A 19,597-nucleotide genomic window follows, 5' to 3' on the forward strand; every position below is an offset into this window, starting at 1 on the left:
TATAAACTCTTCATTCACCAAGCCAGAATAGCCTGTGGCAAGCCTCTGTGCCCACATATGAACCCTGCCCTGCATTAAGACAATCTAAATCTGTATTGTGGCTTCCTCACTGCTCCATCCAGAGATGATGTGCTTCCACTACTGAACTGTTGACTGTTTCTCACCAGTCTCTCACAGAGTGAGTCTGTCTGTCTCTCACACTCTCACATCCACAAAGGGTCTGGAGTTTATTTGGTACACCCACTACACTTTCTCAAATACTACTTACCAACACATCATATGTCTCATGGTAGTAGTATGTGATGCACAGTAAATCAGGCAGGAAAAGAAAAAACCTACCAGATAGGAAAGCCTGTGGATGTAAAGAGCTTGCAGATTAGAGGATTCGAGGGAGAATGGTGAGAATCATACAAGAAAAACACCAGGATATCGAATTCAGCATTGGTGTGCAGGATGTCATGCCTAAGCTCATACTTACTGAACTTTGTCTCAATTGAGCTACAACAGGCAAAGGCCATGTTGAGTGCCAATTTTGTCAGCATAAAATATGAAAACACATTTTCAATGGGCACAGAAGCATCCACACAGGACTGTTACAAGATTAAAAATGTTGCTTAGTCAGTTGAATCCCAATTCATTTTTCAATATTCTGACAGAAGGATGAGAAATTGGCAGAAGCAACAGGAATGCTTGTTCATTGTTTAGTCTCGACACTTCAGTACATTGGTGGCATTGTGGTAGTGTTTGAAATGTTTTTTTCTGGTATATATTAGGATCCCTGATGCCCAGTGAAGCATGCCTGAGTGGTAAGACATATCTCAATATCGTTGCCAGCAAGTTCATGCTTTCATGGCTACAGTTTATCTATGCTTAGATAGGCACTTCCAGTTTGATAATGCACTATGTCACAGAGAATATACAGGCACTGAACATTCCTAGGAACATGAAAAATGTATTGAATTTTCAAAGAGACCCTCTCGAATGTTAATTTCCAAGATATGGTATGTTTTGGTTGTTTCATTGCTTATTTACCTGGTTCACAGTAGTAAATTGCTACAGAGAGCCTATAAGCTCACCTCTGTGTCAAGGCTCAGGATGGGCCATTGCTACTAGAAATCTCTTGTTAAACTTACTAAATAGTGACTTGTGATCCACTGTACCTTAGTAGTATACAGAACAGGTTTGTTTTATGTGATTTTTATATTTTTTTTTTATCTATAATGTGTTTTATTCCTTTAGTCAGATATTTTGTAGTATATAAACAGTGATGAGATGTTTTCTGATGATCTACATATCACTTTCTCTCACAGAAGCACACAATGGCATGAAATCATTGAGAACTAAAAAAAAAAAAAAAGATTTTGTAATTTGTTTACACTCATGAATACACTTTTATAGTTTCTGTAGGCTTTTACTTGTAAAAAATAAGTACTTTATAGAAAAAGTCTTCCTTTGATCTGCAGGCTTTGAAGTAAAGTCAAAAGTAAATTCACACATATATTCTTCTATATTTACGTCAGTGGATGCAAAAAAAATTCAATTGACTATTTATTTGCACCAAATTTTGATTGTAAACAAATGCCTCAATTCATGGAAGGAAGCAAAATAATAAAATTGCATCTTACAAAGTGTTATCTTTTGTTAATTAGGATTCTTTGTCTGTTTGTTTAAAAAATAAATGAAAACATAATGAATTTATTGTAGTACTAAATATCCTTCCAAAACAAACACCAAATACACACAGCACATCTTTTTACATTAAAGTCAATTTAAATAAGCAATGTTAACTTATGTAAAACTTGCAGTGGGGTGTGAAATGGTCAGAATGGATGACTTACCAGTTGAAAATTAGCAGTCTTACAGTCTGCTTGCACTTCCGCTCTCCCTTGTTTAAAGTAACTAATCAGACATGGACAGAAGGCCATTGTCATGTTGGTATGAAAATCTTTTGGATCATCTGCTAATTTTATATCAAAGACTCATCAAAAGAAAAATAACTGTACTTTCATCAGCTTTGCCAAAAAAAACGTATTTTACACTGTTTATACCTTCTCAGTCACCAAAAAATTTGAAATGTTAGGTAGATGTGGGACATCTACATAGTTGTGTGGGGTATAAAAGTTACAATTGGAATCTATCACATTAAAGTTCTTATGCAGTGAATAAGTCCCAAAACTGTCTGACCTATAACACAAACGTAGTTGCAAGCTGTTCATGCACGGTTCATGTTATGGTGTAACAGCCATAGTGTCTCACATTTGCTCACTCACTCATTGCAGAGATTGTTCAATGAATTTGAAATAAGTGCATCAACAAAAAAAAAACCTTCACTTTTGAGCAATGAGCAGTCATCAAATTTTGTCATCTTGTTGCTCATTGAAGCACTATAATTGTTACTGCCTGCACACGGTAAGCAAGAGTATTTCTCATAGAAGATGTTGTAAAAGTACATGTAACAGGTCTCTGATGGTGAGCAACCACAGCAGTGTCAGATGGTGGCCAATAATAGACATTGACTGTACCTTGTATAACTCAGACATGTGTACCTTTTTCTCATGCATAATTTTTGTCTCTGTTTTAGTGCCCAGTGCTCCTCCTCAGAATTTAACACTGGAAGTGCGAAACTCCAAGGTAAAGTAATATTTGTTGATAGGAGTGTGTTGGGTCTCTGCAGGAAGTAAGGGCTTCTGTGTGAAAACAGCAAGTTTGGAGTAATATTCTAAATGTGATACTCAAATCTAGACTGTCATTCTCTCAGTAGTGAACATTGCCTAGTTTTTGGAGGTTGTCTCTTTCAAAGATAATTTTTAATACAACATGCAACACTTCTTGTGTGCTTCTATGTAACCATATTGCCCTGTGCTTTTCAAACTCATTAAAAAGATGATGTTGTGAATGTTGATGAGGAAATACTCAAGGAAAAAAATTATAAACAACAGTGTTCTTTACTGTTTAGTAATTCACATTTAATTTTCTCATAGTCCCATGACAAAGTTATACTTCTGGGACATGAATCACATTCTTCTTTACCATGAGCACTCATGTTACTTTTTTGTGCCTGTAAGAAATATGTGTATCTGCCATTGTTCTTGAAGCCCAATAGTGTAAAAATCACATATTTGGGTTTATTACAAGTCTGTTTTTGTATACAGCAGGAAATATTTTTGTAAAAAAGCACAACTTGTCATTAACCTCTTATTACTTTTTAAGTATCCACTCTCAGGCACTAAAGAGGATATATCATACAGCCTAGAGAAACTTGTGAGGATATTAATGAATTCACACTTAGTTGTGCTTTGCTTCAGTGAGAGTTTTATTCATTTTTTTCTTACTAATTTTACTGAGGAAATGAAAGTGACTCGCTAAACTAGCTTAAAATGAATTAGATATTTATCTTGACACTTTGATATCATCACTCAAGCAGTGTGTCAAAGAAATTAATACATGTTGAAATGTTAGACTATGTTGCAAAATCTATTTTAACTGAAATCTGGAAATGTTAAATTAAAATTCTTCAATGTGCTGCAAAAGCGACAATGTAGCGCTAGAACTGTATTGTCACATGTGCAGTGAACAGTAAAATCCAGTGAATCTTTAATCTAAAAGCATATCCTGCTCCAATAGGCATGTGGTTTTGAATAAGGACTGTAGTGCATGAGATGATCAGAGAGTAGTGCCAAACTGCAGACACCTTTATGAAAGTTTGGTTTAGTTTAAGTTAGTGTGAGTGTGTAAAAATGTTTGTTGCCTGATGTTTGATAGAGATGACTTTGCTGCCTTCTGTAGTGGTAGCAGTTCATTCACATATTTAGTTCATGTATCAACCTTTTTCTGTATGAAAATCTCTAACTAATAAAATGCACTATGCCAATTGATGTCTTCAAATATGTTACTCCTAACAGTCCAAAATCAACGGAACTCACTTATAACTCCCCCTCCTCACCCAATCTGTGAGAACTCACATTCTGTCTCTCCTGTCCTTGAGTTTAACACAGATGCACACTCGCACACATACTCAGAGTTGAATTACAGTGGCGTGCAAAAGTAATCAGTCCCCTTGAAAGTCATCGTAATTTTCTGCATGACAAAAAGATTTGTACACATATTTATCCATTCAGTATTTTTAATGTGAAATCTTATGCTATAAAAAACATTTCCTAAGTCAAAGTACACCATTTTCTGTAGATATTTCAATAAAGAAAAAAAACAAGTTATTGTGTGCATAAGTATTCAAGCCCTACACATTAATACTTAGTTAAGAACCCTTTTGCTCCAATAACAGCCTTAATTCTTTTTTGAGTAAATATATAAAAGGCATGCATATTGTTCAGGTGTGATTCTTCCCCTTTCTTCTTGACAGAATTGGTAGAGAACCAAGTAGTGTCACAGATTCTCAATAGGGTTAAGATCAAGACTTTGACTTGACCATTCCAAAGCATTGACCTTTCTGTTTTTGAGCCATTCCAATGTAGCTTTGGCCTTATGCTTAGGGTCATTGTCATGTTGAAAGATGAATCTTCTTCCATAGCCATAGGTTATAGTGGACTGGAAAAAGTTGGCCTGCAGTATTTGTGTCCATGCATCGTCCTTTCAGTTCTGACAAGATTCCCTGTCTCAGCACATGAAAAGTATCCCCATAGCATGATGCTGCCACCACTGTATTTTAACATAGGTATACTGTTTCTTGAGGCATGGACAATGTTAGTTTTACACCACACATACCGCTTTGGAGTCTGGCCAGAAAGTTCTGTTTTAGTCTCATCTGACCATAAAACCTTTTCCCACATCTTAACTGGGTCTTTCTTATGCTTTGTAGCAAATGCCATACATTCTTTCATGTAGACCTTCTTAAGGAATGGCTTCATTCTTGCTACCCTCCCATAGAGGCTTGTTTTATGGCGATATCTTGAAATTGTGGACCCCTGAACCTTCACTCCAATTTCAGCCAAAGAGACTTCTGAGAGTGGCAGGTGTTCTTTTAGTCACCTCTCTTACCAGTCAACGTCTTGCTCTGATGTTTAGTTTTGAGAGACAGCCTATTCTAATGCGAGTTTGGGTGCTGCGATGAACCTTCCACCTTCTGATGATGGATCTAACAGTGCTTAACAGTACATTCAAACTCTTCTGTATTTTTTGTAGCCATTTCCTGCATTGGGCATTTCAATGACTTTGTTTCTTACATTAGCAGAATGCTCCTTTGTCTTCTTTTTTTCAGTGATTGTCCAACAAAGACAATGGACCATACAATGGGGTCTTTTTATATTCAGTGTGATATAAAAGACTCCCAAGTAGTACCTAATTATGTTTAATTATGGCCAAATGACTGTCACCTTTGTTTTGTCTGTGATTAATTTATCATTTGTGTAAACCTGAAGCTTCTAAAACAGAGGTTTAAATACTAACTTTTGAGTTTTTCTTCTTCAGTTAAATATGTACAGAAAATGGTTTATTTTGACTTTGGAAATGTATTTTTACAGCATAAGAGTTCTCTTTAAAATACTGAGTAGATGAATATGTGTACAAATCTTTTGTCATGCAGGAAATTATGATGAGTTTCAAGGGGTGTGAATGGTTTTGCACACTACTGTAATTCAATTAAGAGTTGAACCTCATCCCACAAAGTACAAAGCACAACACTCTACCATTACAACATAACAGCGCCATAGTTTAAATTGTATCCAACTTTCCTCGTCCGTTACCCATATCCATCCCTGAGGTTTATTAGTTTAGAGATGCAAATTGTGGTCAGGAGTATCCTGTTTGCTTTAATTATCCTTGCTGTTTCTAGAACTTGCTTGGAATCTACCTGTGGCAAATTGAATGGCTGGACATTGTCTAGAAAGGCACACACCAACGTATCTGAGGTCATACAGTTCCCTCTGTATGTCAGGACAAAAACCAAGCTATAAAGTTCAAGAAACTCACTGTAGGCACCTGCGATCAAATTGTGGTGAGGCATAGATCGGGACAAGGGTCTAAAACCATTTCTAAAGCTTTGAGTGTTATCTGAAGAAACAGTGGCTTCAAAAATTGTGAAATGGAAGGAGTTTCTAAGCACCAGGACTCTTCCTAGGGCAGGCCATCTGGTCTAACTGAGAACCTGGCAAGTAGGGCCTTGGTCAGGGAAGTGACCAAGAATTCAATGATCAGTCGAACAGAGCTTTTGAAGTCTTCTGCTGAGATGGGTAAACCTGCCATATGGCCAACCATCTCAGCAGCACTCCATCAATCAGCTGTTCACAGCAATGTGACTAGACGGAAGCCGCTCTTGAGTAAAAAGGCATATGACCATTTGTGGAGCATGAGGAAAAAGATTTTCTGGTCCGATGAACAAAAATATGTCTTTAGGCAAAAGTCCAAGCAATATGTCTAGTGAAGACAAGGCACTGCTAATCACCTGCTTAATACCATCCCTACGATTAAGCATGTTGGTGGCAGCCTCGTGATATGGGGGTGCTTCTCAGAGGCAGGGGCACGCAGACTGGTCACAACTAAGAGATGGATGAATGAAGCCAAACCAAGAGAAGTCCTTAAAGAAAACCTAGTATGGAGTGCATAAGAATTCCATGCTGTTACAATGGTTCACCTTTCAGCATGATAACGACCCGAAGCATATAGCCAGACAGCCAGGTAAACACATAATAAAAAAATAAATATTTCAAAGGCATTAATAGAGCCTGATAGAGTAAATGTCTTGTAGACATTTATGTGCTGTCTGGATGAGTTATTTGCTAAAAGTGCAAGCTCTGTAAAATTGAATAGTTTCTTCTTAATATCTATGTCAAAAAATCAGGGATCGAAAGTAAAAAAAAAAATGGCCTAGAAGAGATGTGTGGGCTACTAAAGCTTTTAATTTATAATCTGGTATTCAATTCCTGTAGCAATGGAAATTAACACATTTCTACAAAGATTGGTTTTGGGCCAGATACAAAATGATTTGAGCCTTTTTGAATATGCATATAATACTTAGAGACTTTTATTGTGCAGTTTTTCTTAGAGACACACCTTTTATTTTTCTACTTTTTTAGACTTCTACAGCTTTTATAATCCAGTCTTAATGTTACTTTCTCATATATCTTATACTAGGTTCTTATGTTCAGAGAAGTCACTCTTTTCTTTTCCAGAGTTTAAATGCACAAGTATTCTTCCTTCATTTAGTATCCCCCATTTGTTGCATCACTTAATCTAAATAAACCTGCACTTTTTTGTAGAAGAGAACGGTTAAAATAATGTCTCAAGAAAATCTTTTTTTTTTTTATTCAGTTATTCTTTTTCTTCCTAAAATCAATATAAACAAAAAGAATAACAGCTGTAATTGTTTCATTTTAATGCAATCAGAATACCTAAATATTGTTTTGGAGTTAAGTGTCTCTGTTGTCATTTGCCATAAATAATAAATCAAAGGAGGTATCATTGGCTCTTCTTAAATAATTAATTTCTAATACTTACTACTTATTTATCAGATGAGACTTTGGTTAATTAAATCTTTCTCTCTGTCCGACAGAGCATCATGGTTCAGTGGCAGCCACCACCACCTGGCACTCATAATGGGCAAATCACAGGGTACAAGATCCGATACCGAAAAGGCTTGAGGAAGAGCGATACCACTGAAAGCACAGGGGGCATCCAGCTATTTCAGCTTATAGAAGGTGAGTCCATTGTGAGGTGGGTTAAATATTCATCTTTTTGTTTGGCTTCAAACACTGCAATTGCTATAATCTGGCAAAAGTTGTTAATTTATTCTGACCTTTATACTTTTTCCTCTAAAAGTTTAGTACCTGTGTATTAAGGTTTTCAACATAAGGGAATTTGAATATTATAATATTAGGATTGTATGTTTTGTTTGAAGTTTTGTTCAATCTTATTTTTGTTTATTTTGCTTCTTCACTGCTTTGTCATTTTGTCTTTTGCTCTTGCCAGCATTCTTTAGTTTGGTTGCTATAATATGATAGCTGGCTGCTATAAACACAGTCCCTGAAATCATGCACAACATCATTAGCACAACATTTTAAAAGCCAACACTGCATGCTTTGTAATATCTGATTGTTTTTCAATTTTTTTTTCTTTTTCTTTTTCAACCAAAGCTGACCAAGTGCTTATAACTTAAAGACATTGTTTGGTAGAAGCTCACCAAAGTTGATTTTAGTTCTAAATATGTGATATCCTTCCATTGTTTAACATGCTTGGAAATTTTTTTCAGAAAACTTTTTTTTATTAAAGTTCAAAAATTCATATTCTACTTACAAATTATTTAAATGTTATAATTTTCAGTTTTATGTATTTAATAAGTAAATTAATTTGGCATATCTCTGGGATTAGCAGTCTCCTGGTTTTTAGTTGATAGGTTTATAGAGTCATTACTGTCACATACAGTATGTAGAGTACTGTTAAATTTATACTTGCATGTTCTAATCAACAAGCAACCCACTTAACCACTCTCCGTCTCCATTATCAGCGAGTATACCCATCTAACCTTGAAACCTCTGTCTTTCTTACCTGAAACAGAACAGTTTACACCACTGTCATTCACATTTCATATAAAACAGTGTCAACATTCATTTCTCTATAAAATCAATAAATTATTTTGTAGAAGTTTGTTTTTTTTTTTATTCATTATAGCAGTAAGCCCTAACAAGTAGTGACCACATTGAAGCAAATGTGTAATGACCTCAACAGAAACGTTTTTTAAATCTATAGATTTTAATTTTCAAACAATTGTGCTCGGTTGGCAGTAAGAATATTAATTACTTGATCTGAATATTTGAAAAGTCTGAAGAGTGTTTCCAACATTTTTGTGCACTCTTTGTTATAACTGAATACGGAAAACTTGGTCCTACACTCCTGCTATAACAAGTTAAAACTGAAGACATGACTTGGACAGCATACAGGCTTGGGCAAATTTGTATGTGATGAAATTTAATGTAAGTAAATGTAAAGTATTGCATGTAGGAAGATAAAACGATAAGTTTGAATACACAATGAGAGGTCTGAAAATCAAAAGTGCACCTTATGAGAAGGATTTAAGAATTGTAGTTGACTCAACACTATCAACTGCCAAACAGTATGGCGCCCTAATGTGTAGGATGCAAGTCCAGGGAGGTTCTGCTCAAGCTTTATAATGTACTGGTGAGGCCTCATCTGGAGTACTGTGTGCCGTTTTGGTCTCAAGGTGACAAAAAGGACATAGCAGTGCTGGAAAAAGTCCAGAGAAGATCGACTAGGCCGATTCCAGGGCTACTGGGGACGAATTTTGAGGAAAGATTTAAAAAGCTGAGCCTTTTCAGTTTAAGCAAAAGAAGATAAAGAGGTGAAATGATTGAAGTGTTGTAGCAGTTGAGGCGTGGAGCCACCTCTAACACCCTCAGGTACCACTCGAGACACGAGGTAAAAGTACAACAACTATTTATTTTGTTGTCACACAGTGCACCAAGCACCCTCCACTCCACACTCATATAAATCACAAATACTCTCAATAAACCAATCCTCCTCGCCCAGACACTTTGCCACCCTACCTCCCAGCTCAGCTCAGTGTACTGGGCTTCCCACAGTCCTTTTATAGCCCCTGACCCGGAAGTGGTTCCTGGCACAACCCACAAGTCCATTTCCTTCCGGGTCAGGGCAAACAGTCCTCCTCTTCATCCCGGGAGTACGTCGTTTCTTCCGGTCACGTGACTGTGACGCACTCCCGGGTTATAGGGCACGTAAGGGCCCACTAGCCCCCCTACAGTGACTCCTGGCGGCCCCCAAGGTATCCAGCAAGGCTGTGTAACAACACTACAAAGTCCATGATGCCCTGCTGGAACTCGGGGCACGAATATGCTGTCCGGAGGACTCCTCCTAGCGGCCTGGGGGTGAGGGCCGGACTGGGAAGCCAGCAATCCTCCACAGTGTTTAAAATTATGAAGGGAATTAGTATCATGGATCATGACTGTTATTTTAAAATTTCATCAGGAGCACGGAGACACCGTTGGAAACTTGTTAAGGGTAAGTTTTACGCAATGTTTAGGAGTTTTTTTTTTTTGTTGTTTTTTACACAGAGAACCACAGGCACATGGAATAAGCTATGAAGTAGTGCAGTAGACAGTAGAACTTTGGGGACTAGTAAAACTAGACTTGATGTTTTTTAGAAGACTCAAGTGATGGAAATGGCATGATTTGTTGGGCTGAATGACCTGTTCTCATCTAGATTGTTCTAAAGTTCTAAAAACAAAAAAAATGTATAAGATGTATGAATCACCATCCTGAGAGGGTACAAACTTGCACTAAACTTCCAAACTTTTATTGCATATTAGAATTATCTTAGGTTTATAAAATTATTTATTCTTCACTATTGCTCAATCTAATATCTCAAATTAACCTCTCTAACCAAAGAAGTACCGGTAATTGTTTTACAGCCACAATTAAGATTTATTTTGAAATGACATTACCTTTATAAGTTCTTCTGCTTGACCGGCGTTTAAGGATATATTTGATATTATATATTCGTATGACCATTTCAAAGAGAAGACAAGCCTCCATGTAATCTTATCAAGGAAATCGCTTCCCTTGATAGCTGGGTTATCATTAAACTGAATTCAGACTTTGCTGCTAATGACGTATTAAGTGAGGTTGTACTGAAAACAGCAAAATAAATGTTAATTATGGACTGAAAAGGGAGCAGTTACACTATAAAAGAAGGAAATTGTGTAGACCATAAGCCCTATATGAGTGAAGACCAACTGGGAAGACGTTGCCATGAACTAGGGCATCACCAGAATTACACAACATGGAGTTAAGCTTAAACTGAAAACCTCTGAGCAAGATAGATGTTGTTAGGAAATTTTCAAGGTTACCAAACTCCTAAATGACTTAATGAATACAGATTAAAAATAAAGGCACTATTCTGTAGAACATCTGTTTTATTCAGTAAATCCCCATTACCCCAATTCAACTGAAGTAAAATAGCAATAATCCAAGTGACTGCAGATAGATAGATCTTTATTGTCATTGTCACTTTTACAAAGGAACAATAAAATTAAAGTTGCAATCGACTCAGTGTGAGGTGTAAGAGTTAAAAAGACAAGAAGAGAGAAAATAATAATAAACCCATCCATCCATCCATTTTCCAACCCGCTGAATCCGAACACAGGGTCACGGGGGTCTGCTGGAGCCAATCCCAGCCATCACAGGGCACAAGGCAGGAAACAATCCCGGGCAGGGTGCCAACCCACCGCAGTAATAATAAACCAAATAGTAATAAAAGTACTTTACAAAATATACAAATTGCACTTTTTATATATACAAATTGCACTGGTTAAATGTACAAATTGCTCTGGTTGACTTAAGGTCTATATTGCACATTGGGAGAATGATATGGAGCAGTTTTATTCTGAGTTCAGGGCCATGACTGCTTTTGGATAAAAGCTGTTTTTAAGGTGGTTTGTCCTGGTTTTCATTGCTCTGTATCTCTTGCCCGATGGCAAAAGCTGGAAGAGGCAATGACCGTGATGTGATGAATCCTGTGAAATGTCTATTGCTTTTTTGCGGCATCAGGAGGTATAGATTTGTTCCAGAGTGGGGAGGGTACAACCAGTTGTTCTTACCGCTGTCCTGACGACCCTGTGGAGCGCTTTCCTTTCTGTGGAAGTGCAGCTGCCGAACCACACACACAGTCCGTACGTAAGCACACTCTCAATAGAACAGTGATAAAAGGCAAGGAGCAGATTTTTGGGGAGATGGTTCTTTCTGAGAATTCTCAGAAAATACAGTCTCTGCTGCGCCTTCTTCAGCTGCTCCTTGGTGTTGATGCTCCAGGTCAGGTCATCCTCCAGCTCAATGCCGAGAAACCTGAACACCGGGACCCTCTCCACACAGGCCCCTCCAATGATGAGTGGCTGGATGTCAGTTTTGTTTTTTCTAAAGTCAATAACAAACTCCTTCGGTTTTGTGGTGTTCAGGAGCAGGTTATTGACTCTGCAACTCTCTGACAGCTGCTCCACCTCATCCGTGTATGCCAGCTCTCTCCTTGCCCGAGATGAGTCTGACCACTGTCATGTCATACACGAACTTTATGATCTTATTGCTATGGTGAGTGGGGACATAGTCATATGTGTAGAGGAGCAGGCTGAGCACACAACCCTGTGGCGTCCCGGTGTTGAGGCTGAGAGCAGTGGAGGCGTGGGGACCCAGCCTAACCCTCTGGGAGCGACCAAACTGGAAGTCCAGTATCCAACTACATGTAGGTGATGGAAGTTCCAGATCTGCCAGTTTGGACACCATTTGTTGTGGGAGAATGGTGTTAAATGCCGAGCTGAAGTCCACAAAGAGCAGTCTGGCGTAACTCCCCAGTTGCTCCAGGTGGGTCAGGGCAGCATGAAGGGCTGTGGCCACAGCGTCCTCCGTGGATCTCTTTGCTTTGTAAGCAAATTGAAATGGGTCCAGGTCTGCTGGCAGGCAGGCGATGATATAACTCCGCACCAGTTTCTCAAAGCACTTCATGATGACAGATGTGAGTGCCACTGGGCGGAAATCATTCAGACTGTTTGTGATGGATTTTATTGGCAGTGGAACAATGATGGAGGACTTGAGGCAGGATGGGACAGTGGCCTTGGACATGGACTGTTGGAAAATCCTAGTGAAGATTTTGGCCAGTTGATCCGCACAGTCTTTCAGCACCCGTCCAGCCACACTGTCAGGTCCTGCAGCCTTCCTTGGATTTACCTTCCTCATTCAAAGTGGGCAAAGAAGATGTTCAGCTCCTCCGCTAGAGAAGCGTCTCCCTCAGCGGCCAAGGAGTTGCTGGATTTGTAGCCGGTGATGTGCTGGACACCCTGCCACACTTGCCTGGTGGTGTTGCTCCTCAGATGGTCCTCTATCCTCCTTCTGTATGCTGCCTTGGCCTCTCGGATGCCTCTCTTCAGGTTCGCTCTGGATACACTTTAAAGAGCCCCATCCCCAGACCTGAAAGCAGTATTCCTGGCTTTCAGCAGACTCTGGACCTCCCTCGTCATCCAGTGCTTCCTGTTGGGATAAATCCTTATGCGTCTGTCCCTGGTGATGTTGTCCGTGCAAAACCTGATGTAATCCAGGACTGCCATAGTGTGGTTCTCCTAGTCTTGGTGATTGAAAACCTCCCAGTCAGTTCTCTGGAAGCAGTCCTGCAACAGTTGGGAGGCCTCCTCAAACCATATGGTAACAGTCCTGGTCATAGTGGGAGTTTGTTTCCTGAGAGGGGTATATTTAGGGATCAGAAGGAGGGATGTGTGATCAGACTGGCCAAGGTGTGCTAGGGGTTTAGCTCTATAGGTCTGTCTGATATTTGTGTACAGCTTGTCCAGTGTTTTTACTCCCCTGGTTGCACACTTTATGTGTTAATGGAATTTGGGGAGAACTGCTTTCAGATCTGCATGATTAAAGTTCCCAGAAATTATGTGAACAGCCTCATGATACTTGCTCTGTTTACTGCTGATGATGTCATGCAAAAGCCCCACAGCCGAGCTAGCATTTGCACCTGGTCCTATATACACAGCAATTAGCAGTATGGCGTTGAATTCATGGAGGAGGTATATGGGTCTGCATTTAATTGTCATAAATTCCACGTCTGGAGAGCAGTGTCTGGTAACTATGGTGGAATTCGTACACCAGCTATTGTTCACAGAAATGCACAGCCCCCCTCATCTTTTCTTACCGGAGCTCTCTGGTTCTGTCTTGCTGGTGTGCTGTGTAGCCTGCTATCTCGATAGCCATGTCCAGTATGAGTGGACTCAGCCACGTCTCCGTGATCAGCACGATGCAGCAGTCCCTGATGATCTTTTCCATTGCAATCTGCAGCTTCCACTCATTCAGTTTGTTCGCCAGAGACCTCATATTTGAGGAGAAAATGCTTGGAAGCGGTGGTTTGTGTGGCTGCTTCCTTAGCCTCGCTAGCACGCCGCCTCGGCACCACCTCTTTTCTTTACGTTCTTTGCGCTTCTGCTGGCTCCTCGAAGCTGGGATTGTAATCCATGGAGAGCCCGGTGTCTGTGCGATGTCGTCCAGAATGTTGTGGATGCAGAGAAACTCGGATGTCGAGCAACTCTCACTCCATTAGCCGATAGATAAAATATCCTGCCAGCTATACGTGTATATATCCAGGCAGGGTAGAAAAACCAAACTCTGAGTCGGAGAGCACACAGCCGCAGCGTCTAAGCGCGCAGCCATTGTTTTTAACATCTGAATCCTAATCATCCTTAAACCTCATATATTCTATCTTCTTCCTATTAATCTTCAATCCTCTGTCTTCCAAAGCCCTTTTCCATTCTTCCAACTTCCTCCTTTCTAGTGCTGCATAACACAATATCATTGGTGCACCAGTGGGACATGGTCTTTTATCCCACAAGTTATCGCATCCATAACTATATCAAAGAGGTAAGAACCTAAAGAAGATCCCTGATGCAGACATACTCTGTCTGGGATTGTGTCTGTTGTTCTAACTTCTAAAACACTCCAATCCTTATATACTGCCAAGATACTTCCTTCCCTCTCCTGTACCTTCATACCTCTTGATGTGGCACTCTGTCATAAACCTTTGCAAATAAATACTGTTTTGCACTAAAGAATAAATAAATACTGCTTATTTTGCAAATAAATACACTGTATTCAAAGCCTTTGTTTCTTGATGATTCTCTATGAGCTGACTCGACACAAAGACTAGATCAGTTTTTCTTCGCCCTAACACAAAACTAAACTGCATCCCTAAACCATCTCGGTTTAACTCTTTCCCAAATTTGTGTGTGACATCAGCTTTATCCTTCTATAGTTTCCATAATCCCAAATATCTCCCTTCTCCTTTTAAATGGGCACAATCTCACTGTCCTCCACTCATTTGATGTTCTGTCCAGTTCATAGATATTCTTCATTAAATCCCACGACACATCGACTCCCTCTTCCCCTAAACTCTTCCAAACTTCCACTGATGTTTCCTCCAGTTAGTGTGGCCTTTATATTCTTCATTCTTTTCAGTACCTCCTTTACTTCTTCTCTCCCTATTCTTGGTATTAGTCCTTCATTTCCCCTTGGGATTAATAAAGCATCCATCCATCCCTACCTACCTACCTACCTACCTACTTACCTACCTACCCTTGGATTTTCTTCATTCAACAACTTTTCAAAGTTTATACCTACAGCAATAAGACTTTTTTAATGCCCACTGTAACTGCTCTCTTATCACTATCCAATACAGAATTTTGTCTGCTTTTTTATAGTGCTAATGTGTATTTTGAGGGGGACGATGTTTGTTTTGTTTTATTATCTTTGTTTCTTGGGCTTTAGTAAAAGTTCAATTCCCCTTGGGCCAAGTAAAGTACTATATGTCTGTCTGTCATGCTTGTTAATATGTTTCTTCTTTCTAGGTCTGGAGAGAGGAACAGAATACTCTTTTAGAGTGGCTGCCATGACTGTGAATGGCACAGGTCCAGTCACTGAATGGGTATCAGCAGAGACTTTTGAAAGCGACTTGGATGGTGAGAAAATGTACCATGTGTTCTGTGTCTTCAGTATATAAAAAAGCAAGTCTGAGGAACACATTGTGTTATCAGGGCAGTTACTACATTTTTTCTTTTAAACTGGGTAGCTGTGACGGCTTTCAGTCTTCATTAAAACTTTAAAATGAGCAGGTTTAAAAATGCTTATAGCTTTATTTGCGTCCCATAATTTCCTGAGTGCACTTTTTTTGCCTTGCTCAGACAAAGCCATTATACATGTACAGTAATTACAATTGTAGTCGGCAGATTTTTTTAACTAATTTTCCTGGGGCAATATAATTATGTATGTATTATGTGTATATGTGTATGTATATATATATATATATATATATATATATATATATATATATATATATATATATATATATATATATATATATATATACAGTGTGTACATATAATATATATATATATATATATATATATATATATATATATATACTGTATATAATACATATGATATATATATAATAATATAACTTGTCTCTGATCTAGCTTATGTTTTTTGAAAATAGATTAAGAAAACTGCCTGACAATTGGTACTTCAAGTCTATTGTGATTTCAGTCATCATTACAAATTCCATTCATACAGGTTGTCATTTGTTTTCTAATATTAAACAAAATATTTTTTTTTTCATTTTTCATTTAAGCAAAAATTGATTAGTATAAAAAATTAAACATACACTCAATGCTATCCTGTTACTTTTAAAAGGGGCAAAAAAAAAAAACAAATCCTGGATGAGTCCATTGCCAATCCCATTCAGGCACTTATCTGCAAGCAAACTCATATGGACCCAATTTATAATCTCCAATGTCATTCGAATGTGTGAGCAAAATCTACAAAAATGTAGAGAGTATGTCCGTACTCCACCCAGACAATGACTCATGTTTGTGATTTGTGTGTGGTCTACGGAGTGCAGGGATGAATATGGGCTGTTCAGTCTATGGCACAGGCACAGTTCTGCTGGATATCTTTTGCTTCTTTAGCTGACATTATTAGACTATATGCACACTCTCTTCTGGATTCCACATCAACCAGCGGCTGCACTTCTGGCGCTGATATCAAAACGAACTAGCTATGCCGTTTTTCACTCGATCACTTTAAGATGTGCCCTGACTTACATCGTTTACTGTAAGTCACATTATTCAAACATCAGTAGCTTAAAAGGAGAAGGGCTTCAGACTGCAGTATATGTTTAAAGCTTCATCCACAATTACGACAAGTACGGACTTATTACAAACTTGTCTACTATGAACTTATGTGGGACAAATATGTGATTACATTACACTCCTTTAAAAAAACAGAGTGGGGTACCACCTTGGTAACCCTGTATACTTGAAGTTTTGTTAAAGAAAATAACAAGTCTTTAAAGATACCAGTTCAGAACAGAACTGAGGAACGGAAGTCAAGTGCTGGCGTATATTGTGAGTAGACAGGAAGGGGCGGGTCCAAGAGTATGGAAACCAGAAATGATTTCAGTGGTTGTATAGTCGTCGGTCAGCTGGTCTGTGGGAGAAAAAGAGAAAGGATTAGAGCACAGCACCAACCCCTGGTTCAAATGGTAATCACACATACTCACCCTATAAGCTGTCTCTCATGTGTGCACGAGTATGTTGTCTCAGATGCCAAGTTTCAGTCTTCATTGTTGAACTGCTTCAAAGGCTTTTTAAAAATCTAAGTAAATGATTATAATATATAATCATTATGGTTATGTTTATGTTGTATGTTTTGCTTTTTATTTACTACTTCAGTTGCTCATTCATTAAAGTATAATAGAGAGGTATAACAAGATCTTTCTGTCATAAACACATCTTGTCTGCTGTATAGTATGTTTTTTTTTATACAGATAGTATTGTAATTTATTTCCCATTACAGTTTCCATATTTATGCACCTGACAGAATTAAGGCTTACTGGCCTTGTAGTTATTGGGATCCATTTTGTTTTCTTTCTTGTGGACATTTGCATGCTAACAGTCTTCTACATAAAAGCACTGGTGAGAGGCAATTTGTGTTTGCAATAGGCCTTCCAGGAAATATTGCTTGGTTTCTCTGCTGACATGGCTTCTCTCCTCATAACTTTCCATTCTGCTTGTGGAATGCTGCAGAAATAGGTTTATTTTAATGATCTAGTCATTTGTAAATTAAAACAATTTGCAATTTCAAATAAAATTGTAATTTCAGTGTGTGAAAATGTCATCACTGTGTGCATGCTTTGCTGTACTCAGTAATGAAACTAATCAGCTTGTTATGCTTTGACAGAGTTCAGCACTGTGGGGACAGTAATGGTTGTTAGCAAATATATTTCTAAAAAAAATGGCATTGTATATTCGGTCCAGGGCTGTTTCCATGTTAGCATTTGTTTGTAGATATAAGGATTTTTTTAAGTTTAAATGGGATCAAGTTAGATGATGAGCTTTGGTTTCCTTTATAATTTGCAGCACATTAATTGGCAGCTGGTAAATAAAATGGAAAAACAAATGAAAGCAGTGAATGCAACTGTTTTAAGACTGAAAGAAGCTATTAATAGTTCATAATCTTATGAAGTGAGGTATACAATTTTTGTCTGAGTGATAACTGTAACAGAAGCTTTAACTAACTGGCTTTAATTTTAAAACCGGCCAGAATAAAACCCTGTATTGATTGTGAAACCTCCACGACCAAATGTGACAGGTTAAACAATGTTATTAAAAAAATATGCAGTCTTGAATTTAGGCTTTGCTTGTACATAAATATTTACAAACTCTAAAGAAACTAAATTGCCATGTATAATCTATTGTAGCATTTTTATATTTGTAAAAAAAACATACATGACTGTAGCTATTATATAGTCTTATTCATGTAGACTTAAATGAATTTCAAACAACTCAGTCATTGTACATATCTCCACTTCTTCCTGTATTTGTGTAGATAATACTAAAGACACTTAAGTATGACCAGATTAGAGTATAATGCATCTTATAACATACATAGATAGATAGATACTTTATTAATCCCAATGGGAAATGATAGCTTTATTGAAATATGCTGCCTAAACAGTAACTGGATAAGGCCCATATAGTTAAAGAATAGAAAGTCTGAGGTCACTGGCTGTATTTCACTGCTTCTACCTTCATTTACCTCTTTAACTGGTATGTAAGGCTTGCAATGCTGCTTGATTTATATTTTGGCAAACATTGACTTAAAAGTGGCTGTAAAGCTCTGAAAGAATTTTAAAGGTAAACTTCAAAGATATCTCGCAAATCAAATTAGCTTTTTAATTATTTTCAGTCCAAAGGGCTTATTCTTCAAAATGTAATTCATTGTTTAAGCCTGCATGCCTTAGAAATCACTGATTAGTCTGAGTGGTGTTAGGCTGCTGTATAGCACCCATGAAAATGTAATTAAAGCTGAATTGAGCAATGCAATACAATTCCATTTTTAAATGAATGACTTTCAGCAAAGGAAAATAATTGTAATCTATTCAACCAATTTTGGCAGCACATATTTTTACTCAAGGGTGCAACATCTGTCCAGGTGGAATTAGTGTTTGGCAGGATCCAACTCTGGATAGTATGGAACAAACTTACACCAATTTTTATGTATACATTAGTGGCAAAGTTTTGTTGATTACTTCCAAACCGCTGTATAAAAGTTGTGTTGGAACAAACTTGTGTTGCTGCACCCACTGAAGCATTATATGGACAATATTGCAGTGTACATTGCTATTATAATGGTGAGTAAAAGGCAATTAACACAAGAAGGCAGACATTATAACCCTTCAAACTGGAGGAAATTCTGACAGGAACAGGTCTGACAGAATCCAAAGTCACAACAGAATTAGAGTGTTAGAAGTTTCTCAGAATCAGCAGCTTACATGATAGACACCTCACCAGACAGCACAGGTTTTTCTTGTTCAGCTAAAATGGAATTTTTCAAGAGAGAAATGAACAATAATGTATATAAATATATCGTTTTGTTTACTTTAGGGATATGCCAAACACTCTGCATTTAAATCACTATCATCTGTATTCTACTTATTTTACCATAGCAATGCTTTTGTGTTTAGCTGTATTTATTTTTACATACATAATTATTTATACAAATATATGTATATATG

General features: G+C 37.9%; 1 protein-coding gene across 7 annotated transcripts in view; it reads left to right on the top strand.

Moving 5' to 3' along the window:
- The window catches only part of LOC114667840 (neogenin-like), a 434,801-nt gene that overhangs the window by 367,072 nt on the left and 48,132 nt on the right, over nt 1–19,597 (top strand). For all 7 annotated transcript variants that reach the window (XM_051920818.1, XM_051920819.1, XM_051920813.1 and 4 more), the window contains exons 12-14: nt 2,582–2,631; nt 7,505–7,649; nt 15,369–15,479. In XM_051920818.1, coding sequence (XP_051776778.1) covers nt 2,582–2,631; nt 7,505–7,649; nt 15,369–15,479 — 306 coding nt within the window. The remainder of the gene's footprint in view (nt 1–2,581; nt 2,632–7,504; nt 7,650–15,368; nt 15,480–19,597) is intronic.

This window comes from Erpetoichthys calabaricus, chromosome 17 (assembly GCF_900747795.2).
Source record: "Erpetoichthys calabaricus chromosome 17, fErpCal1.3, whole genome shotgun sequence".
Classification (NCBI taxonomy): Eukaryota; Metazoa; Chordata; class Cladistia; order Polypteriformes; family Polypteridae; genus Erpetoichthys; species Erpetoichthys calabaricus.